The 23,889-nt window shown below is 45.3% G+C and overlaps 2 protein-coding genes, 1 long non-coding RNA gene and 1 pseudogene across 3 annotated transcripts in view; 3 read left to right on the top strand and 1 right to left on the bottom strand.

Moving 5' to 3' along the window:
• Positions 1-3,657, top strand: part of SLC2A1 (solute carrier family 2 member 1) — a 28,510-nt gene extending 24,853 nt beyond the window's left edge. Inside the window, exons 7-10 of the mRNA XM_024744744.1 lie at positions 154-258; positions 691-792; positions 1,992-2,195; positions 2,562-3,657. Coding sequence (XP_024600512.1) covers positions 154-258; positions 691-792; positions 1,992-2,195; positions 2,562-2,762 — 612 coding nt within the window. The 3' untranslated portion in view covers positions 2,763-3,657. The remainder of the gene's footprint in view (positions 1-153; positions 259-690; positions 793-1,991; positions 2,196-2,561) is intronic.
• Positions 3,658-5,718: 2,061 nt separating this feature from the next.
• Positions 5,719-15,218, top strand: LOC112399541 (uncharacterized). The gene is made up of 3 exons (XR_003003248.1): positions 5,719-5,857; positions 7,362-7,451; positions 15,140-15,218. It is a non-coding gene; the product is annotated as an uncharacterized LOC112399541 (long non-coding RNA).
• LOC112399540 (protein BEX3-like) lies at positions 8,674-9,089 on the top strand (annotated as a pseudogene).
• LOC112399539 (transcription initiation factor IIA subunit 2-like) lies at positions 9,899-10,673 on the bottom strand. Its single transcript, XM_024744765.1, has 3 exons — positions 10,458-10,673; positions 10,275-10,380; positions 9,899-9,997 (listed from the first exon to the last, which is right to left on the bottom strand). The coding sequence occupies exons 1-3, from the start codon at positions 10,632-10,634 to the stop codon at positions 9,957-9,959; spliced, it is 324 nt and encodes a 107-aa protein (XP_024600533.1). The 5' UTR covers positions 10,635-10,673; the 3' UTR covers positions 9,899-9,956.
• Positions 15,219-23,889: the final 8,671 nt, after the last annotated feature.

The raw sequence follows: 23,889 nt of genomic DNA, 5'->3' as shown, positions 1-23,889 counted from the left end.
AGGAGCAGCTGTCCTTTAGAACCAGAACCCATGAGGGCACTGGTGCAGTGTCCCCTTCATTCTTTACTGACCGTGTGTCCTGACTCCACTGGGACAGAGGCCGGGGAAGAGCCACCGCACCTGGCTGAGCTCCGCGAATTCTGTGTCTCGTAGGTTTTCTATTACTCCACAAGCATCTTCGAGAAGGCGGGGGTGCAGCAGCCTGTGTATGCCACCATCGGCTCCGGCATCGTCAACACAGCCTTCACTGTCGTGTCGGTGAGTCTTTTGCATCATTGCCCACAAGCCAGTCGGTAGCTGGGGTCCAGCTTGGGGCCTCAGGGCCTCATGACCAAACAGCAGCCTTTACTGTGAGCCAGGCACGCATCACGGGCTCCCTAAGTGCTCTCTCATTTCATCTTGGACAACTTGTCAAGTTCATTACTCTATCAAACAGCTGATGACACTGACGCTCAGGGAAGTGCAATGGCTGACCCAAGGCCACAGCCAGAATGCTCAGCTGTCTGGCTCTCGGGGGCCAGCTCTCATTCCCTCAGATCCTATGTAGTCCCCGAGCTGAGCCCCAGGGAGGAGGCGTCCATCTCTGCAGTGCCACGTGGCTTTCCCAGCACTGGGGGCCACCCTCCCGGAGGAAGGGGTATGTTCAGACGGGCACCAGGCAGGCTGCACTGACATCCTCTCTGCCCACAGCTGTTTGTGGTGGAACGAGCTGGCCGGCGGACCCTGCACCTCATAGGCCTGGCCGGTATGGCAGGCTGTGCGGTGCTCATGACCATCGCGCTGGCGCTGCTGGTGAGTTGCCTTGCTCGGGGGGCGAGGCGTCAGGTGGGGGGAGCTCACGTGGGCATCAGACCCCAAAGTGCCTGTCTCAGCCCCAGGCTGGCGAGCAGCACTGGAGGCCAGGTGATGGCAGGGGGGGCTGCCCTCGCCCTGGTTCTGCACCCCTCACAATCCTGGGCGTGGGCCTGACCTTCTGCCTCTTAAGGCTGGCTCCTTCCATCCCACTCCCATCCTGTCTTCAAATGGCTCCTCGCTGCTTGGTGCTTTCTCACCACCGCACCTCCAGCCCCAGACTTAAAAGTTCTCTCTCCCCAGGAGCTACTTTGCCTGATACTAAATTTTTCAAAGTCTTCTCTGCATCTTCATCTTCAGAACAGCCCTAGAAAGTAATGCCCTCCTCACCACAGAGGCGTGGAAACATGCCTCATCTCACTCAGTCCTCACGACGCACAGGTGTAGTTCAGTCAATATTCCCATTTCTCAGGTGAGGAAACCTCCCCCAGTGAGGTTAGTAATGTAGCAGATAAAGGACGAAGCCAGGAATCAACCTCAGGTCTGCTGGCCCCAAGCCCGTGACTGTAATCTCTGTGATAATCCTGTCCCAGGCACTTCACACACAGCACTTGATTGTCCAACATCTGGGCAAGGAAAGCACTAGTGCACTCATTTTACAACCGAACCAAGGCTTAGAGAGCGCGGTGATGGCCGAGAGGCCTGGCAATACCGTAGGCAGTGAGCAGCGGATCTGGGATCTGGAACAAAGCCCATATAACTTTTCCGCTGCAGCTTCCTCGAGAATGATTATACGTAAAACCACATGCCTGCCCTGTGCCAGTCCTGAGTAGGGCACCTTACAGGCCTTCTGACACCCACCCCCAGGAATGTTCTTCCACATCCTCCTACTGTAAGCAGACTGCTCCACAGCCAGAGCCAGGGGACCCCAGGGACCTCTTCTTAGGGCCTTCCACATGCAACTACATGACCATTCTGGGAGGGCAGACCATGCAGGACTTAAACTGTTTTGTTCAGATGAGGAATCCGAGACCCGGCACAGGGTACCTAAGTCACACGGCAAATCCAGGATCAACGCTGGCCTCCTGCTTTCCAGCCTAGAGCTCTTAGGCCTGCCCTGGGCTGCCTTTGCAGTTTGTTTCTCCTGAGGATCCAGCACAGCCCGATCTAACTTTCCTCCCGTCTCTCGTCCTCAACAGGAGCAGCTGCCCTGGATGTCCTACCTGAGCATCGTGGCCATCTTTGGCTTCGTGGCCTTCTTCGAAGTGGGCCCCGGCCCCATCCCATGGTTCATTGTGGCTGAACTCTTCAGCCAGGGCCCTCGTCCAGCTGCCATTGCTGTCGCTGGCTTCTCCAACTGGACCTCAAATTTCATTGTGGGCATGTGCTTCCAGTATGTGGAGGTGAGAACTCCCAGAGTGCCCACACTCAGCATTTCTCTCCTGCATGCAGGACCCCATAGTACTGTGCAAAATGCTGTCCCTGCCGTTCTTACGGGAATCATGCTGGGGAGGAAGCAGGCTCAGAAGCCCAAGTCACACAGGGTTCTTTCCTTATCTTTGAATTTTCTGTTCTGCTCTGCTGTGGGAAACTGCTCCTATCACATGCCAGGTGCCGCGGAGTCTAATACTAACATCCCAATGCTCCTGGGTTGTCGGTGGGTGTTCCCTTTTTCAGATCAAAGGCCCAGAGGTAAAGTGACTTAGCCAAGGTCCTACGGCCCAAGGTAGGGTCAGGTCTCCAACCGAGTGTTTCTGTGTATCTTTCAGCAACTGTGTGGTCCCTATGTCTTCATCATCTTCACCGTGCTCCTGGTTCTGTTCTTCATCTTCACCTACTTCAAAGTTCCCGAGACGAAAGGCAGGACCTTCGATGAGATTGCTTCCGGCTTCCGGCAGGGGGGAGCGAGCCAAAGTGACAAGACACCCGAGGAGCTGTTCCACCCCCTGGGAGCTGATTCACAAGTGTGAGGTGCCCCACACCACCAGCCCGGTCTGCTCCCAGCAGCCCAAGGATCTCTCGGAGCACAGGCAGCTGGATGAGACTTTCAAACTGACAAGATCTCAGCAGAGCTGGGCCTGGGGCTCTTTCCTTCAGCCAGTAGTGATGTCCAGAAGAATATTCAGGACTTTTAATGGCTCCAGGATTTTAACAAAAGACTGTTGCTCAGATCTATTCAGACAAGCAACAGGTTTTATAATTTTTTTATTACTGATTTTGTTATTATTTTTTTATCAGCCAGAGTCTTCTTTATCCACATCCCTGGCTTCACCCTGAATGGTTCAGTGCCTGAGGGTGGGGACCAAGCCCTGCCTAGACACTTGCCTTCTTTGCCAAGCTAATCTGTAGGGCCGGACCTATGACCCAAGGACACACTAATCGAACTACGAACCATGAGTCTTCTACCCCAAGAGGTGGCTCTGGCCACTCCTTCTGTGGGCCTGGGTCTCCCCACCTAGGGATCAGGCTCCAGGATCAGGCTCCATTAGGATTCGCCCATTCCTGTCTCTTCCTACCCAACCACTCAAATTAATCTTCCCTTGCCTGAGACCAGTTGGGAGCACTGGAGTACAGGGAGGAGAGGGGAAGGGCCAGACTGGGCTGCCAGGTGCTAGTCTCCTTTGCACTGAGGGCCAGACGGTCACCAAGAGAGGAGGGCCATGGGAAACTGAGAACTCACTATTCAAGAAGACGTGAACACTCCTGCCCTGCTGTGTATAGTTGGAAGATATTTATATATATTTTTTGGTTGTCAATATTAAATACAGACACTAAGTTATAGTATATCTGGAAAAACCAACTTGTAAATACACCACCTCACTCTGTAACTTACCTAAGCAGATATAAATGGCTGGTTTTTAGAAACATCGTTCTGAAATGCATATGGGTTGAGGATAGACAGATCTGGATGGGAATGGGAAAGAAGCAACTATTAGAGCGGCTTCAGACTTTTTGACTCCGAGATTCAGTCACTTCCAAGCACCTTTGATCAACACCCTCTACTGCTTAAAAATCTGTTTGATCTCTGTTACCCAGAGAAAAATCTAAAAATCTTGGCATTCGAGGCATTCCCATTTTCCTTCACATATGACAGCTGGTATTCAAAAAAATGACAGCTATGTGCTGACCTTGATGCTCAGGCATCAAGATAATATGCATTATCTTGAATGTGAGGTAGGTACTATCTCTGTACATTTGACAGGCTCAGAGAGGTTAATGTGCCTGAAGTCTCACAGCAAATATGCTAAAACCCCTGCTTTTAACAATTATACTGCAGGAATTGCCTGGTGGTCCAGTGGTTAGGATTCGGCGCTTTCACTGTGGTGGCCCAGGTTCAGTCCCTGGTCAGGGAACTAAGATCCCCCAAGCCGCGTGGCCAAAAAAAAAAAAAATTATACTGCCCCCCCCCCCACCCTATACCCCACTCCTCACCCCAAACCCCCAGCCCCTCCAAAGCAAAATGAACCATGTTCACTGCATGGGCAGAGTGAGCTGTCAGGCTGCCTTCTCCCATCTATTTAATTCAGAATGCCCCCTCTGATCCAGCTTACAGGCTACTGCACACCCTCTAAAGACTTCTAACCCCCTTCTCCCAATCCCTGAATTTCAAGAGCACTTCATTTGTTCCTTTCTTGTGGCACTGTATCTTTATCACATGTCTTTTATCACCACCTTTATCACAAGTTCCTATTTCCCCCACTAGTCTCAATTTCATGGAAAGAAGTCAATTTGGTTCATCTGGGTCTTCAGTACTAAATACAGTGCTTGGCACAGAGCAGGCACTCAGAAAACAGTTGAAATAAAAGCACCAAGGATATTTGTCCCTAGAGGCTCAGCTGACAAAATCGGGAGGGTGGGGTGGATATGCCTGTCGAAGCCTTCATAACTGCACACAGGTTAAACTATAAAATCTGCTTGCTATGAAGCGGGGTTGTACGGAGAGGGTGAGAAGGGAAAACGGGTACATGGGTACATCGTAATTGGCAGCGCCTGTGTGTATTATCATTCGGTACAGAGAATCTGAGGAGTTAGCCATCCCCATCTCACAAATCAGGAGTGAGGCTCGGAGAAGGGCTGTGCCTTGCCTGAGCCTGGGGGCAGGGTGGTTACCCGATGAAGGGCTGGGACCAGGTGCGATGGAGGAGGCCTTATCACATGGCCCCAGCAGGCTTCTGTTGAAAGGAGTTAGCTCTTGCTTCGCAGGGGCCCCGGGAGGGGTAATGCAAAGAGGAGTCAGGGGCCCAGGATGCCAGGTGCGCACTCGGGGCTCTTAAAATCCTATGGTGGCACCCTGGCTGCTGTTCCTGCCGGATGGAAGGAAACGGACTAGGGCTGGGGTTGGGGCGGAAGGGGCACGCTAGAGGCCTGAGCTTAAGAATGCAAAGCAGTGGCGCCCGAGGCCCCAAAGCGGGGCGGCGCCCGGTAACATCCCGGCCCCACCCCAGCCCAGGGCTCCACACCCTGGTCTGAAAATGCCCGAGAACCCACTCCCCGGTTCCCGCCCCTCACAGGGCTTGCACCAACGTGCCGGGGGCCACCATTTCCCAAACTGCTAGGTGCAAGCAGGCGCCGGAAGACCCGGCCCACCCCCGCCTGGGCCCACAATGCTCCGGGAAGCACAGCTTCCGGTCCCTTGACGCCTTTTCTCTAGGGACTGCAGTCCATCGCGGGTGTAGAAGATTTGGGGCCGGGGCGGTCTTCCATCTCTCCCAGACCGTAACACCGGTGCTCTAGGGCCCCCTCAGCAGTCGCGCACCCACCTGGGTAGCCTCCTTTGCCGACTGGCGGGAGAGGCGGGGCTACGCGGTTTCTCCACCAATCAGAACCGCAGTGTTGGGCTGGTGAGGGGCGGGCCCCAGGCTCCCACCAATCACAGCCTGTCTGCCCTGGGCGGCGGTCCAGGAGCCTCTGAGGGACACTAAGCATGTCTGTCTTCTGGGAAGTGAGTTTGCTCCAGGAGCTGGCGACCGTGGCTGGGTTAGCGCTTTCATCCTGGTAGCTCACCTGGGACACCTTATCGCGCATAAGGTGACGCCTACGGTTTGTGACGAAAAGGGGTAAACAGGTAACGGGGCTGCTCCCAGACTCCCTTCTTTTCCAGTGCTTAGCTCACTGACAGTTTTGTGAGATCCTTTGCATATTTTGGGCTCACAAGTCTCCTCTCCCTGGAAACCTACATCAGGTTCCCCCGCTGGACCCCACACTGTCCTGTATTTCCTCCATCAAAGCCCTCTCCACACTGTACAGTTGACTGTTATTCCACCAGTGGGGAGGCAACTGCTAAGTCATTCCTTTGTCGCCGGTTCCCACCACAGACTGAGTGAATTTAGACCTAAAGAAGTTCCAGGATCTGAGCTCTTCCACTGCAGTTTTAGGGAGAAAATCCAACAATTCAGAAAGTGTTCTTAATAATGGGGAGAGAATATTCATTCTCTTCTGTGAAAACTACATTTTAATGCCCTCTTTCTCATTCTATGATTTTTATTTCTTAAGTCACCTACAAATCTGACCCCTTCTGTCCACTTCAATTGCTGACCCTAGTTCAGACCACTCATCATCTCTCTGGGGATCACTGCAGCACCTCCTCACTGTTTTCTCTGCTTCCTGTCTCTTTCCCCTCATTCTCTGCACTGCAATCTTGGTGATCTTTCTAAAAGGCAAGTCTAGTCATGTTTCTATTCTACTTAAACATGGGTTTCCTGGGTCCCCATTTCCCTCAGGATAATGTCCAGCTTTCTTAGCCTGGAAATTCAAGGCCATTTGCAATCAGTTTCTACCTCTCAGATGCAGCCTCCCCTCTCACCCCTGCCCCCCATCCCACTGCAACCATCCTCCAGGCATTGATCACCCTGTCCTCTGACCTCCACATACTCCTTCCCCTGTGCGTCTTTGGGGTTCCCTCCACACAGGCTGTTCTCCCAACTACTCTTGTGTTCCACCAGGTGACCATACCCCATCACAGCCCAAGGAGTTGGCTGAGGAAGCTCCTACTTGGAGGCTGGCTCACCTGTTTCTTGGGACATTGCTGCCAACTAGTGGCTGTTGTGTGAATGTTTAGGTCAGGGCTGGTTTTAACCTCAACCTTTCATGGGTTCAGAGAGAACTGACTGCTTTGGCGATAACTCTTCACTGGGACTTTTACAATAAATCCATTTGGTAATCCCATCCCCAGCACCCCAGAATGACTTCCTAAAGCAGTGTCTGAGCACATTACTCTACAGCTTAATGCTCCCCACCGTCTCATGGTAAAGTCCAAATTCCATAACCAAGCAGTCAAGATCTTTCACATTTGGGTCCTTGGAGACCTTATCTCCCAAAATGCTCCATTAACACTCTAAGATCCAGCTAAGCTGATGTACTCAGTGTTCCCTGGACAGCTCCTCACCTAACTGTCTAATCTTAAAACTTTTTGTTCAATCTCCTTCTTTCTCCAGGTCTGCCTTTGGTCTCTCCATAAGGCTGTTTGATCTCAAAAAAGACCAAATTAACACTTTCTCTATGAAGCATTTGTTCATTCCTTCAACCGTTACTTAACTGAACACACACTCTTTGCCAAACTTTCTCCTCAGCTGTGTGGTGTCTTGAAAAGAACATGGTTTCTAGAGTCAGACAGAGCTGACTTCAGATCGAGGCTCTGCTACTTAGCTGAATAGCCATGGGTAAGTCACTTCACCTTTCTGATCTTCAGTTTCCTCATCTGTTGTGATATTAAGATGAAATAAGATAATGTGTGTGTGATGCATGTGTCAGTTAGAGTTACTCCATATTCCCCCTTTCACCCCCTTCATAAAGTCTGGTACTCACCCCCCAGGTTTCTGTGAATTCCCAGGGATCTCTTCCCTTCTCAAGGTCATCTCTGGCTCTGATGGTCGGCATCTCCTAAACCACCTGGTGCAGGGTTCCCAGGGCAAGCTCTTTCCTGTCATGGAACCCATATCTTTTCATTAGTTTCACTTCATTCATTTATTGAGCACCTGCTGGGTGCCAGGCATTGTTCTAGGGCTGGGGATACAGCAGCAAACAAAACAAAGATTTGCCTTCATGGAGCTTACATTCTGGTGGGGAAAACCCAGCAATCAACAATCAACAAATAAAGTATCAGATGGTGATTTGTGTTATGGGGAAGAAAAGGAAAACCAAAGAATAGAAGATGATGGATGTGAGGGTGGGGTGGGTGGCTTGATTTTAGATGAGATAATTTGAAGGTCTCCCTGAGGGAGTGATATTTGAACAAATGTGAATGAAGTAAGGGAGCAAATCATATGCATAATCTGGGGGAAAGGCTTTTCTAAGCCAAGAGAACAGCAAGTCCAAAGGTACAAAGGCAGGACCATGTCTGGTGTGTTGAAGGACAAGCAAGGAGGCCAGGATGGCTGGACCAGGGCGACAGGGAGATGAGGGCAGAGAGGTGGCAGGATGCTAGATCATGTAGGGCCTCATATATCACATGAGGACTTTGGGTTTTGTTTTGGGTTTTTTTTTTTAATGTAAGAAGAAACTTCCCAGTTTTGATATTTTGTTTGTGTTCATTATAATTTGCAGTTATGCTTAGCAGGTTAGTTATCATAGAGTTAGTGAGCAAGTCCACCCTCCTGTGACATACTTTACAACTTGGAGGGGACCTATATTGCAACACATATAGTTTTCTATAATGAAAATATAGTTGTAAGGGGAAAACAACCCACGGAAGATAATTATGAAAACAAACCTCTGACTCTTACAGAAATTTCATTGCCTTCCCCAGTAACGAGTCTTGGAAATTTCTACTGCTCTGCAAGATAGAAATAAGTATAAAGAATAAGTACTAAGTTTCACGGCGGCGCACTTGTGGCAGGAATCAGGAGGAGCAGGAGACAGCAAGGACAGGCCCAGGGAAACGAAGAAATGGAGCAGCCTGTGCAAAAAGGAAAGAAAAACCGCCTTTTGGGAGGGGGCGAAGGCCACCAGCCGGCAGGAAGTAATAGACGGGGACAGGCTTGCCAACTTGTCCCTAATTTCTGATGGGCCATACCCAATAGGCAGGTCAAAGATGGGATGGGTGGAGATGGAGATTATATGGAAATGTTCATGAAGAGATGAGCGAAATCAGGAGAAAACTTAGGGAGATGCAGTTGAGGAGTTGTCTGCGTATCCTTATGGGGGAGCTCTCTAATCACCATGACCATCGTGATGAATTTTGCCTTATGCCTTGACTCCTGCCATTTTCCACGAGATTAATACTGTGATTCCCACTGTTGTTCTCTTTTTTCTTGCATTTTCCTACTACGCCTTTTCTGATCCATTTGCTGTGAACCTTACGTAATTTCCATGTCAGGTGGGTTCTGTGTTACCAGCTTCTAATTGGAGATTGCCTTGGCACCCAATCTAAGTTTCTGTCAACAGTAGAGTTTCACCCATTTACATGGAAAATGTGAAGTTAATAAAGCAATTGAAAAGCAAAAAAAAACACCCCAAAACAAGTATAAATTTAACCTAAATTTTATAAAACCTGGGAAGTAGATATTCTCTCTCCTCCCTCCTTTCTTTCTAAGCAGAGGTTACAAGATCTGTTGGTGTTTTGAAATTTCAAAAGCACTTGTGTCAACAGGCTTCACTCAGAGTTTCTCAGAAAGTACCATTGATACTCGTGGCCTAGGGTTTAAAATCTAATTTTAAACGAGGAAACTCAAAGTACTGGGGGCCTATAATTTATTTCCTTAAACCCTACTGCAGACTGTGGTGTAATTATGGTGTGTCTTAGTTCCCCCACCTCCACCCCAGCCTGTTGACCCCCCACCTTGACGTCTGGTTCCCAGTGGTAAACCCTCAAGGAAGCTGAGGGTAGAGGTTAGAAGTGTGGGCTCTGGGGTCATATTGCCCAGCAAGAATACCCATCACTTTTTGTTTGTTTGTTTTAAAATGAATTTATTAAAGAATAGTCTTAGGAAGGCAACAGTGTTTGATGTGTCATTAAGAAGAAAGTTCTGTTTCTTCATGACGTATAATAAATGTAATGTAAGAGGGTACAGAGTTATAAGCTTCTTTCTACTGGAATTCTCGATAGTACGGCACGGTGTAGTCATTTCTGCAATGCTAGAATAAATTTTTTAAAAAGTCTCCTATGCTTCTCTTCGAAAAGAGATGAACAATAACAGGATGGCATTAAAAAGCCAATTTTTTTCTATTCATTCTGTAGTATTGGAGCCAGTATTTTTACCATCGCAGGCTACACTTTTTTAAATTATTTGGCTGCGCCGGGTCTTAGTTGCAGCACATGGGATCTTCACTGCCGCGTGCAGGATCTTTGTTGTGGCATGCAGGATCCTTAGTTGCAGCCTGCGGGATCTATTTTGGTTGCCGCGTGCGGAAACTTTAGTTGCGGCGTGCGCAACTCTTAGTTGCGGCATGTGGGATCTAGTTCCCTGACCAGGGATCGAACCCGGACCCCCTGCATTGGGAGCACAGAGTCTTAGCCACTTGTCCACCAGAGAGGTCCCACTCACAGGCTACAATTTTCACTTTATCAAGTTCTGTCACCTCTCTGAATTCAACGTCATTCAATACAAAAGTCCATACATTATCGCAGAATCTGTATGTATTTAGAGAGCCCTTCAATCCTGCAGATAATGTTTCGGACGTTTGAAATCTCAGTAACTCTTTAGGGAAGGTAGCCAAACATACATAGCCCTGGAATTGACTCTGTTCCTGACCTTCTGTACCAACACTGAATATATAGCCTTATCAAACTGAAGTAAAACTTGAAGGGCAAGTTGGCGGGTAATCTGTTGAGATTGTATGAGCTCATCGAGGCTCTCCTGAAGACTGTTTCCCAAAGTGGTATTTCTGTGCAACTGATGTGCCATGGCTTAGGAGGGAGAAATTCTTTTTGTTACTCAGGCTTACACTGACGTCCTGTGGAAGAGGCGCTTCCTGCCTCGGAGAGAGCCAAGAGAAGCTGCTCGGCCAGGAGCCCAGCAGGACCACCCTCCCCCCACCTCTCCCATCACTTTCTATTGTCTTTTTACAGAGGTGGGAGTGGAGGCTGACAGAGGACACAGTTAATAACACCTACCCCACAGAACTGTGAGGAGTAGGCAAGACCAAGTTGGTATACTCTTAATGTGGTGCGTGATTGTAGAAATGGTAAAAATTAGGAGGTATTTTTATCTTCTGATAACGTTATTTCTCCATCCCTGTCATTTTCTTTGCGCTCTGCTTACTGTTGGCCAAGATTATAGCTAGCTAATCTTCCTAACTAAATGCCTACTGAGAAAAAGCCAGGGTGAGTGAGGCTTCTCCCTATCTCTGCTTGGAGGTTACATATATTTATGGCCACAGTGATCCCTGGTAGCCAAGTTTCTATCTTTAATACCAGTAATGGCTAGCATTTAGATAGCGAGTGCTATTTGTCAAGCACTGTCCTAAATCTGTGACATGTATGAATACACTGGATCCTTACAACATCCTAGGAGGTGGACACTATTATTATTATACCCATTGTATAGATGAGGCAGCGGCACTTGGACCACCAACACAAACCACACTCTGTAAGTGGCCTCTTATGTCCATTCACACCTATGGGTGGACATGGCCTCTTTTGCAATCAAACCAAGAGAGAAAAACAGTCTTATCTCCCGTTACTCTGCCTGATAAAAAGGCAGTTATTATTTCCACTTATTGCTGAACAAATCAAGACACAAAGAAGTCAAGCAGTTCTTTTCTTGTCACAACATCATCCCCAGGGGCAATGCTATACGCTGTCTGCCAAGCACAGCTGCTTAAGCACATGAAGTGCAATGGGTAAAGACATGATTTTGAAATAGAAAGCACAGCATTTTAATCTAAGTAATGCTGCATATTGACTCTGACGTCTCTTAGACTCAGTTTCTTTATCTATGAAATGATGATAATAAGTGAATCTACATCACAGGTTTGTGAGTATTGAATGAGGAAAGATCTATAGTACCTGGCTCATAGCAAGTGCTCATTCAATGGTTACTATAATCATTTTGTTTGTTTATTTGTTTTTAATTCTTTTTTTTTTTTCGGTACGTGGGCCTCTCACTGTTGTGGCCTCTCCCGTTGCAGAGCACAGGCTCCGGACGCACAGGCTCAGTGGCCATGGCTCACGGGCCCAGCCGCTCCACGGCATGTGGGATCCTCCCAGACCAGGGCATGAACCCGTGTCCCCTGCATCAGCAGGCAGACTCTCAACCACTGCGCCACCAGGGAAGCCCTTTAATTCTTTTTTTAATTGAAGTATAGTTGATTTACAATGTTGTGTTTTATTATTATTGTATTATTATACAGCCAACCTATGCTGGCTCTCTTAAAAACCAATTAGAACAAAAGCAACTTGGTCAAAATCTGTACATTTGTTTGTTCTTTTATTTTGGGGCAATAGGTGCTGGAGCTTGGGCAAGCTTTAGCCTTTCATTTTATACTATCAAAAATCATGTCTAACTCTTTGAGACATATTTTCAGAGGCAGACCCTATTAGGGGTATTTTATATCAGGACATTTCTGGAAAAAGGTATATTGTTCTCTGAGTAAACTGAAATAACTCCTCAACCAAGTTGACTTCCTCCACACTCTTCTCATTTCATCCTTCACACTCAGGTCTAGGATTATGGCTCCTCCCTGCTGGATGGCCTTGATGACTGCACACTGCAGAAAGAATACCTAGCCTGCCATTTAAAACTCTGTACTCTCTGGCCTGCTTTTTCTTACACCCTTACCTCTGCTAATACCCCTAGTAATCTGTAACCTTTTTTGATATAAAGTCTATTTTGTCTTTTTGCTCTCTTTTGCTTACTATTTCCATGGAATATCTTTTTCCATCCTTTCACTTTCAATCTACTGTATTTGTGTCTTTGGATCTAAAGTGAGTCTTTTCAGAGGAATGGCTAAAGAAGATGTGGTACATATATATAACGGAATATTACTCAGTCATTAAAAAGAATGAAATAATGCTATTTGCAACAACATGGATGGACCTAGAGATTGTCATACTGAGTGAAGTAAGTCAAACAGAGAAAGAGAAATATTGTATGACATCCCTTATATGCAGAATCTAAAAAGAAATGATACAAATGAACTTACTTACAAAACAGAAACAGACTCACAGACATAGAAAACAAACTTATGGTTACCAAAGGGGAAAGTGGGGGTAGGGATAGTTAGGGAGTTTGGGATGAACATGTACACACTGCTATATTTAAAATGAATAACCAACAAGGACCTTACTGTATAGTACAGGGAACTCTGCTCAATGTTATGTGGCAGCCTGGATGGGAGGGGAGTTTGGGGGAGAATGGATACATGTATATGTATACTCCAATATAAAATAAAAAGTTTAAAAAAATAAATAAAATAAAGTGAGTCTTTTGTAGGCAGCATATAGTTGGATTATGTGTTTTCTATCCATTCTGCCAGTCTCTTTTTTTTTTTTTTTTTCAGTCTCTGTCTTTTGATTAGAGAACTTAATCCATTTACATTTAAAGTAATTCCTGATAAGGAAGGACTTACTTCTGTCATTTTGCTACTTGTTTTCTATATGCTCCATAGCTTTTTGTTCCTCATTTTCTGTTACTGTCTTCTTTTGTGTTTAGTTGATTTATTTGTAGCAAAACATTTGCATTCCTTTCTCATTTTCTTTTGTTTATATTCTGTAGTTCTTTTCTTTGTGATTATCATGGGAACTACATTGAACATCCTTAACTTATAACATTCAAATTTTAATTTATAACAACTTAACTTAAATAAGATGCAAAAACTCTGCTCCTTTCCATCTCCATCCCCACCCCTTTTGGTTGTTGATGCCACAGAATTACATCTTTATACACTGTGTGCCCCAAAACATAAACTAATAATTCTTTTAAATTCATTAGTCTCTTAAATTATGTCAAAAATGAAATTTGGAGTTTCAAACCAGTTACAAGACTACTAGCTTTTAGACTAATTAGATTCTTTTCTTTAAATGTATTAGTCTCTTAAATCATGTTGAAAGCAAAATATGCAGTTACAAACCATTGTTACAATAATACTAGCTTTTGTAATTGCCCATGTATTTACTTCCGTTGAGATTTCTATTTCTCTATATGGCTCCAAGTTACTGTTTAATGTCCTTGTATTTCACATTGCAGGACTCCCTTGAGCATTTCTTGCAGATCAAGTATAGAGATTGATTTCTTCAGCTTTTGTTTATTGGGGAATGTCTTAATTTCTCCCTCACCTTTGAAGGCCAGTTTTGCCAGATATAGGATTCTGGTTCACAGTTTTTTCCCTTGAACACTTTGAATATGTTGGCCCACTGCCTTCTGGCCTCCAAAGTTTCTCATGAGAAATCTGCCAAAAATCTTATTGAGGCTCACTTTTGTGTGATGATTTGCTTCTTTCCCGCTGCTTTTATATCTCAGTATGAGTCTCTGAGTTCATCTTACCTGGAGTTCATTGAGCTTGTTAGATGTTTATATTCATATTTTTCATCAAATTTGGGAAGTTTTCAAACATTGTTTTCTTCAAATTTTCTCTGTCCCTTTCTCTCTCTTGTCATGCTGGGTCTCCTGCAATGCATATAATCAGTCTGCTTGATGTTGTCCCACAGTTCCCTTAAGCTCTGTTCACTTTTTTTTTTTTTTTTTTTGCGGTACGCGGGCCTCTCACTGCTGTGGCCTCTCCCATTGCAGAGCACAGGCTCCGGACATGCAGGCTCAGCGGCCATGGCTCACAGGCCCAGCCGCTCCGCAGCATGTGGGATCTTCCCGGACCAGGGCACGAACCCGTGTGCCCTGCATCGGCAGGCGGACTCTCAACCACTGCGCCACCAGGGACGCCCTCTGTTCACTTTTCTTTAATCTTTTTTCTTTCTGTTCCTCAGACTTAACAATTTCTATTGTCCTATCTTCAAGTTCACTGATTCTTTCTTCTGCCTGCTCAAATGTGACTTTGAATCTCTCTAGTGAATTTTTCATTTCAGTTATTATAACTTCTGGCTCCAGAATTTCTTTTTGGCTTCTTATTAGGTTTTCTATCTCTTTCTTGATATTGCCATTTTGCTCATAGATTACTTTCTTGACTTTCTCTACATCTCCCTTTAGTTCTTTAAGCATCTTTAAGACAAATGTTTTAAGTCTTTTCTAGTAGATTTGCCATCAGGCTTTTTTCAGAGACAGTTTTTGTTGGTTTTTAAAATTTTTTTATTTTTTGAATGGGCCATGATTTCTTGTTTCTTTGTATGCCTTGTGATTTTTTATTGTTGTTGAAAACTGGACATTTGAATCTAATAATGTGGTAACTTTGGAAATCATATTCTCTCCCATCCCCAGGACTTGATGGATTTGTTTGTTTTTTTGTTTTATTGTTGTAGGCTGTCTCTGCGCCACAGATCAGCCTGAGATGTAAACTTAAGGTCTCCTCAGGTCTTTTCTGGACCTGCATCTTTCCCTGGGTATGTACAGTCACATTCTAATTTTCCCCATATATGCAGTTGTTTTTGAATCTCCTAGTCTTTAATATCTGGGCTCCAAAAGGAGAAAAAGAAAAATGAAGGGCAGGAAAAGGGTGCTGGTCCTTTAAATCACCTGGAAGTCATTTGAACCAGAGGGGGAGTGGCTTGTGACAGTGGGGGAAGATACAACAATAGCTGCCCTTCTCTTGGCACCTCTGTGATCAGAAGCAGCAATCAAATGCCATTTACAGCAACATGGACAGACCTAGAGGCTGTCATACTGAGTGAAGTAAGTCAGACAGAGAAAGACAAGTATCTTATGATATTGCTTATATGTGGAATCTAAAAAAATGGTACAAATAAACTTATTTACAAAACGGAAATAGAGTCACAGACATAGAAAATAAGTGTATGGTTACCAGGGGGAAAAGGGGAGAAGGGATAAACTGGGAGATTGGGATTGACATATACACAGTATTTTTTAAAGATTTTTAAAATATTTACTTATTTATTATTATTTATTTCTGGCTGCATTGGGTCTTCGTTGCTGTGCACAGACTTTCTCTAGTTGCGGCAAGTGGAGGCTACTCTTCGTCGTGGTGCGCAGCCTTCTCATTTGTAGTGGTTCTCTTATTGCAGAGCACGGGCTCTAGGTGCGTGGGCTTCACAAGTTGTGGCACGTGGGCTCAGTAGTTGTGGCTCACAGGCTCTAGAGCACAGGCTTAGTAGTTGCTCTGTGGCATGTGGGATCTTCCTGGACCAGGGCTCGAACCTGTGTCCCCTGCATTGGCAGGTGGATTCTTAACCACTGCGCCAGCAGGGAAGCCCCTATACACATTATTATATATAAAATAGATAACTAATAAGGACCTACTGTATAGCACAGGGAACTCTACTCAATGCTCTGTAATGACCTATATGGGAAAAGAATCTAAAAAAGAGTGGATATATGTATACGTATAACTGATTCACTTTGCTGTTCACCTGAAACTAATATAACATAAATCAACTATACTCCAATAAAAATTATTTTAAAAAAAGAAAGCAGCAGCAGCAATCAGAGCACAGATCCCCAATATTTGGAGGACAGTGTCCTTTTTATTGACCATGGCTCCCACTAGCTCTGTGTAGGTTACTCCAAGAAATGTGTGTGTTGCCTGCTATGAGGCTGGAGCAGAGGATGAGTACCTGCTACTGTGCTAAGAGCTGAAATTGACCAGAATTAACTGCTATTTATCATCCAGGCCTTCCCCTGTAAGTTGCAGGCTTTCAGTAGACTCCAGCCAGATCTCCAAAACAGCTACATCAGACAGATTCTGCCAGTTCAATTGTTGTCTTGGTGGGGAAACAGATTCCAGGTGCTTCCTACTGTACTATCTTCCCAGAATCCTCCCTCTGTAATTCTTTTTATATTGAATACATCGTCGGATTCCATTTACTAATATTTTGTTGAGAATTTTTGTATCTATGTTCATGAGAGATATTTTTCTGTAGTTTTCTGTATTTGTAAGGTCTTTGTCTAGTTTTGGTATTAGCATAATGCTGATATCATAGAATGAGTTAGGAAGTAGTCCTTCTTGATTCTGTCTTCTGGAGGAATTGTAGAAAATAGATATAATTTCTTCCTTAAATATTTGGTAGAATTCACCAATGAAGCCACCTGGGCCTGGTGCTTTCTGTTTGGGGAAGTTATTAAATATTGATCAATTTCTTTAATAAATATAAGCCTACTCAGATTTCCTGTTTCTTCTTATGTTTTTTTGGGTTTTTTTTTTTCGGTACACGGGCCTCTCACTGTTGTGGCCTCTCCCGTTGCAGAGCACAGGCTCCGGACGCGCAGGCTCAGCGGCCATGGCTCACGGGCCCAGCCGCTCTGCAGCATGTGGGATCTTCCCGGACCGGGGCACGAGCCCGCGTCCCCTGCATCAGCAGGCAGACTCTCAACCACTGCGCCACCAGGGAAGCCCCTTATGTGAGTTTTGATAGTTTATATCTTTCAGGGAATTGGCCCATTTCATCTAGATTATTAAATTTGTGGGCATAGAGTTGCTCATATTCCTTTATTATCCTTTTAATGTCCATGGGATCAGATGCCCCCTTTTTCACTTCTGATATTAGAAATTTGTGTCCTCTTTTTTCTCAGTTAGCCTAGCTAGAGGCTTATCAACTTTATTCATCTTTTCAAAGAACCAGCTTTCAGTTTTGATCATTTTCTCTATTGATATCCTGTTTTCAACTTCATTGATTTCTGCTCTAATTTTTATTATTTCTTTTCTTCTGCTTACTTTTGATTTAGTTTTCTCTTCTTTTTCTAAACTTCCAAAGGTAGAGCTTAGATTATTGAGTTTAGAGTTTCCCTCTTTTCTAATATATGTTATTCAGTGCCATCAAAGCACTTCTTTTGCTACATCCCACAAATTTTGATAAGTTGTGTTTCTCATTTAGTTCAAAACATTTTAAAATTTCTCTTGATATTTCTTCTTTGGACTGTGTGTTGTTTAGAAGCTTTGTGTTATTTAAAGTTTATTTAATACTTTAAATTCCATGTATTTGGGGATTATCTAGCCATTTTTCTGTTGTTGATTTCTAGTTTAATTCCACTGTGGTCTGAGAGCACTCACTCTATGATTTCTATTTTACTCCTGAGTGCTCCAAGCGTGCCAGCTTGGGAGAAGGGCTATTGTAAGTGAAATGAAATGGTTCCTCTTATCTGTTTCAGTGTAGCTGTTCTTGGCTTTTAGTTTGCCTGGGTACTGTGAGTTTCTTCACTGGTTTCTGGAATTCTCATAAAGGCTTTTTGGACTGTATATTATTGTTACGTCAATGTCTCTGTTGGGGAAGGGAGTCTGAGCTTCTTATTTTACCATCTTGCTGTCATCACTCCTCTTAGTCAGATTAATTTTTGTAAAGAGTACACCTGGAGGCTGAGGATCTTTACATTGATTCCCTTTAAGCTAAATATGTTCACATACCTCTTGGAAAGTTTTTGTGAACCCCCAGGGGTATGCATACCCAGTTTGAAGACAACTTTTCTGGAGAGTCCAGATTAGTATTCCTCTGGCTTCCCTTGGGGTTGTGTTTTCTAACTCTGCCCCTGTTGTGCTGACAGGGTGCCAGCTCCCTGTTCAGGTTCTCTTCCATCCCCTACCTGAGGCATCTGGGTCAAGGGAACTGTCTGGCAGGCCTTGAGTGATGAGTGATGGGAAGCCGTCCTGGGCCCATATGTAACAGCAGCAGGGTTACCATTTGACCAGGAGGGCAGGCTATTCCCTGTTTACCCTTAAGAAGTTCTTCATGTTTACCTCAGACCCACATACACTGAGAAACGAGTATCATGGTGGGCTGCCTTCTATCACTAGCCTCTCCCTCCAGGAAGGTAGGAGGGAAAAGGAATGAGCTGTTCTCTCATAGAGCCTGAATGGGTCCTTCTCCAGCTCTCCTCCTGTTTCCCCCCACTTCCTATGCAAGCCTTGGCTTCTGAATGACCACAGTCAGGTTTTCAGAATGGGTGCAGTTTGATAAAGATGTCCTTCCTCTGAACAGCCAAAGTAAAAAGTGTGATCAACTCTATTTCACAAAGTCTCAAGCTCAGGCACCCTGCACACCCCCCCTCTGGAACTAAGCAGTACCCTTTCCATGTCTGCAGACATGCTGTCTCTGGGACAATGCTCCATTCCTTTGGGTGTCTGGAAGCATGGTCTCTGCTTTGTCCCAATTTGCCCCATATGTCTGTGATTTTGTGGGTATCTGGGGCTATTTGTGACTACGTTCTTCACACTCTGAAGTGGTGGTTTTAACCCTGAACCAGGACCTGGGCCTACTCTGGGAGCCTTTTGACCTGCCTACTCCCCAGGCCCCAGGCCTTGGGTATAAGTAACTTGATGGGGGTGCTCCATAAATGGAAACTAAAAACCTTAAACCCAATCAACATTACACTTGATAACCCCAACCCTCCCCAGGACTCAACCCATTACCAAGGGCTATATGGTGGCCCATTCTAACATGGATCTGGGCCGAAACCATATCACAGTAACCAACACCTTCCATCTGTCTCTTCCTCTAGGCTGGTTGCTCCTTGAAGGCCACTGGAACACTGTCCCCAACAGGAATCAGCCTAACACAAAGAAGTTATCAATAAGTGTCTGGTGAATTTGACTTACCTTCCTTATACTACATAGCTACCACCCACAATACCATAAAAACACTTTCCCATCTTCCTTATTTCTCTTCTGAGGTAACAAACCCAGGCTCCTGTAATCTGGGTTTCATTCATTTAGATAAATGTCTGAACAGCTTTTATTTTGGTCACGGATGAAAGGAAAGACAGATATCCCTGCTCTCAAAATGCAATAATGGGCAGAATAAAGGATACACAGTTAAGTTATAGTGTTGTATCGTGATTCCTGGCCAAAAGGAAGAGACTATGTCAGCAGTACATGTGAATGATATAGTGAGGTACTTAAGTAAGAGAGAAGTTTGCCCACTGTAATGGACATCTGTTTTTGCTGCCTGTCATCCAATCACCCTTCTCTAGGACTGCTCCCTCCCTACTCTCAGCCCACGTGTTTGTGGTGGATTTGACTCCACCTCCAACTCTAGGGGTCAACCTGAGACCCCAGGCATGGCCATTTAAAACATCACATTTTCTCGGTCACAGTAATGAGCTAATCAGAGTCAGTGAGATGCAATGATTCCTTTGTGGGAGCACTGGGAGAGAGGCAGCCACATTTTCCAGCTGTCCTTGAGCCCAGAGGGATAGCACCAGTCATCTTGCACCACAAGAAAGCTTGTGTCTGAATGGAGTCAACACAGACAAATGGACAGAGAGAAGCAGGGTTTGAGTCTGTAGCAACCCTGCCTGAAGCCAGAATTTTCTGAGCCAGTAAAGTCTCTTTCCTTGAGCTGAAATTGACCGCTTAGCTGTGAAGTCAACCTATAATGCATATGAGCAGACATTGCTTAAGTCACTTCAAAATAGTTTAATTATTCCAAAGTCATTTGACTTTTCAGGAGGTTGATCCATCAGGGAAACCACATGCACACTGGTTAAGAGCACAGGCTTTAAAGCCACACACACATGGAGTTGATTCCTGTTTTCTTAACCTTTCTGAGCTTCCATTTCTTCATCAGTTAAATGCAGATAATAATAGTGTTGATGTGATTTTTTTTTCATGTCTGAGGGCAGATTTTGTGAGCACAAAACACTACAGCATTTTAAGTTCTAAATTAATATTAAATTTTTTCAGCTACAAACTCAAAACCTTGGCTTTATTTAAAACTTAAAAGTTCAACTTACAAATATATTATTCTATTTATAAATTGATTAATTTATATAAAAATAATGATTAGGCTTAAGGGGATCTTTTATTATTGTTCGGGTAACTCAGGCAGAACAATTAAACTCTGTTAAACAATTCCAATTTTTGGGGCTTCCCTGGTGGCGCAGTGGTTGAGAGTCCACCTGCCGATGTAGGGGTCGCGGGTTCGTGCCCCTGTCTGGGAGGATCCCGCATGCCGCGGAGTGGCTGGGCCCGTAAGCCATGGCCGCTGGGCCTGCGCATCTGGAGCCTGTGCTCCGAGGTGGGAGAGGCCCGGGTATCACCAAAAAAAAAAAAACCCATTTTAAAATTTATAAAATGTAATTTCATTAAACATTGTAAACTGAATATAAATTTCATGTATTCTCTTTTCATTTTACACCCATCATATGCCTACTCAATCAACTTTCATCTCTAGCGAGCAAATTCTTCCCAAGTACTTAACAAAAATTTGTTACATATATATGAATAACATATGGATCAGGATTTCTCTGGTGGCGCAGTGGTTAAGAATCCTCCTGCCAGGGCTCCCCTGGTGGCGCAGTGGTTGGGAGTCTGCCTGCCGATGCAGGGGACACGGGTTCGTGCCCCGGTCTGGGAGGATCCCACGTGCCGCTGAGCGGCTGGGCCCGTGGGCCATGGCCGCTGGGCCTGCGCGTCCGCGCGGGGCCTGCGCGTCCGGAGCCTGTGCTCCGCAGCGGGAGAGGCCACAACAGTGAGAGGCCCACATACCGCAAAAAAAAAAAAAAGAATCCTCTTGCCAATGCAGGAAACACAGGTTCAAGCCCTGGTCCGGGAAGGCCCCACATGCTACAGAGCAACTAAGCCCACGTGCCACAACTACTGAGCCTGTGCTCTAGGGCCCGCAAGCCACAACTACTGAGCCCGTGTGCTGCAACTACTGAAGCCCGTGCGCCTAGAGCCCGTGTTCCACAACAAGAGAAGCCACTGCAATGAGAAGCCCGCATATCGCAACGAAGAGTAACCCCCACTTGCTGCAACTAGAGAAAGCCTGCATGCAGGAATGAAGACCCAAAGCAGCCACAAGTAAATAAATAAATAAATAAATTTTAAAACAAATAAATAAATAACATATAGATCTAGTAGATCTAGTATTCTAATATTATTTACATGGGAATTCCCTGGTGGTCCAGTGGTTAGGACTCTGTGCTCTCATCACCAAGGGCCTGGGTTCAATCCCTGGTCGGGGAGCTAAGATCCCACAAGCTGCACGTCATGGCCAAAAAAAAATTTTTTTTTAAAATAATATTGTGGGCTTCCCTGGTGGCGCAGTGGTTGAAAGTCCGCCTGCCGATGAAGGGGACACGGGTTCGTGCCCCGGTACGGGAAGATCCCACATGCCGCGGAGCGGCTAGGCCCGTGAGCCATGGCCGCTGAGCCTGCGCGTCCGGAGCCTGTGCTCTGCAACGGGAAAGGCCACAACATTGAGAGGCCCGCGTAATGCAGAAAAAAAAAAAATAATAATAATATTGTTATTGGGCTTCCCTGGTGGCACAGTGGTTGAAAGTCCGCCTGCCGATGCAAGGGACGTGGGTTCGTGCCCCGGTCCGGAAAGATCCCACATGCCGTGGAGCGGCTGGGCCCGTGAGCCATGGCCGCTGAGCCTGCGCGTCCGGAGCCTGTGCTCCACAACGGGAGAGGCTACAACAGTGAGAGGCCCGCGTACCGCAAAAAAAATAAATAAATAAAAAAGAATATTATTTACAAACAATTAAATTTCCTTACATTTCATAGGTCTAATCTACCAAACTAGGCTAATCTCTTAGATTCTTCAATATGCCATATTATTTCAAAATTACATTTTAAGTACCAAACACATACACACAATTATTTTAAACACAGAAGTATTTTATGTGATAGGTTTGATTTATTTTTTATTTCTATATTTATTTATTTATTTGGCTGTGCTGGGTCTTACTTGTGGCATGTGGGATCTTTAGTTGCGGCATGCGAAATCTTAGTTGCAGCATGTGGGATCTAGCTCCCTGACCAGGGATTAAACCTGGGCCCTCTGCATTGGGAGCATGGAGTCTTAGCCATTGGACCACCAGGGAAGTCCCCATTTCTATATTTAATTCTAAGCATTTTCAGACTTGAAAAGCCACTTACGCACTGAAAAAGAAGTTCTACTGTCTCCAGGGATTTCAGATTACTGGGTCAACAATTCACAATCATGATAGAGTTACCATCTAGGGAGGCCACATTGAGGTAACCAGCTTAACAGTTCCTGGCTGTGATATAGTTACCTTCTTAGGAAGGCTGAGATTGACACCTTAGACAAGTCGAGGCTATTGGGTTGACAATTTATTAGCACAATAAGTCATTATCAGTCAGATTTGACACCTGAGCTTTGCAGGGTTCAGGATGACTCTATCTGAGCCACATGTGGATACACTGAGACCTTTTTACAGTCTCCACCACAATGTGGGACTTCTAGTCCCTATCCTTCTCCTGGGTTCAAATTACACCCTTCTGTAATTCATCTGCTCAGAGTGTGCAGCCTCACCCAGCTAGCAAGAAAGGAAACTTACACCACAATTTGAATGGATTCTTGAGTTCTCTTAAGACATTTTAATGCAATTGTTCCTTAAAAACTACTGAGGTGGGGCTTCCCTGGTGGCACAGTGGTTGAGAGTCCGCCTGCCGATGCAGGGACACAGGTTCGTGCCCCGGTCCGGGAGGATCCCACATGCCACGGAGCGGCTGGGCCCTAACGAGGCCTTTCCACCCTTCTTCCAAGATTCAGACGTAATTGGTCTGGGTGCAGGCTGGGCATCAGGATTTTTCAAAGCTCTCCAAGTGATTCCAGTATGCAGCCAATATTGAGAACCACTGTTACGCCTTCTCCTCTAGCTCTAAAGACATACTAACTTTATTGCATTGGCTCTTGACTACCTCTCATACCTCTCTTTGTCGCAAGTTGTGTTGATGACAGTAAAGTTATAATATAGAAGAGTGACTAAAACTTAAGGGCCTAGAATTAGACTGCTTTGGTTGATCTTGAGCGAATTTCTTACCTTCTCTGTGCCTTAGTGTCACTATCTGTAAGATGGGGATAATAGTTACACCTATCTCCTAGGGTTGTTTTAAAGTAGGATTAAGTGGCATTTATACATGTAATGCTTACTGAACTGGTCCTGCAATATATTAAGTACTCAATACACATTAGCTATTCTTATTATGATTATTTTTATGCAAATGATCATATAATCTGCAAATAAATCTCTTCCTTTCCAATCCTTAGAGTTACTCTTTCATTTTCTGGTCTTATTGTGTTGGTCAGGACCTCCAATATCACACTGAACATTAGTGGTGATAGAAGTACCCTGC

Source organism: Neophocaena asiaeorientalis, unplaced genomic scaffold, assembly GCF_003031525.2.
Source record: "Neophocaena asiaeorientalis asiaeorientalis breed wild unplaced genomic scaffold, Neophocaena_asiaeorientalis_V1.1 scaffold478, whole genome shotgun sequence".
Lineage (NCBI taxonomy): Eukaryota > Metazoa > Chordata > Mammalia > Artiodactyla > Phocoenidae > Neophocaena > Neophocaena asiaeorientalis.
Note: the sequence above shows the minus strand (reverse complement) of the source record. Positions and strands in the feature narration are given on the sequence as shown.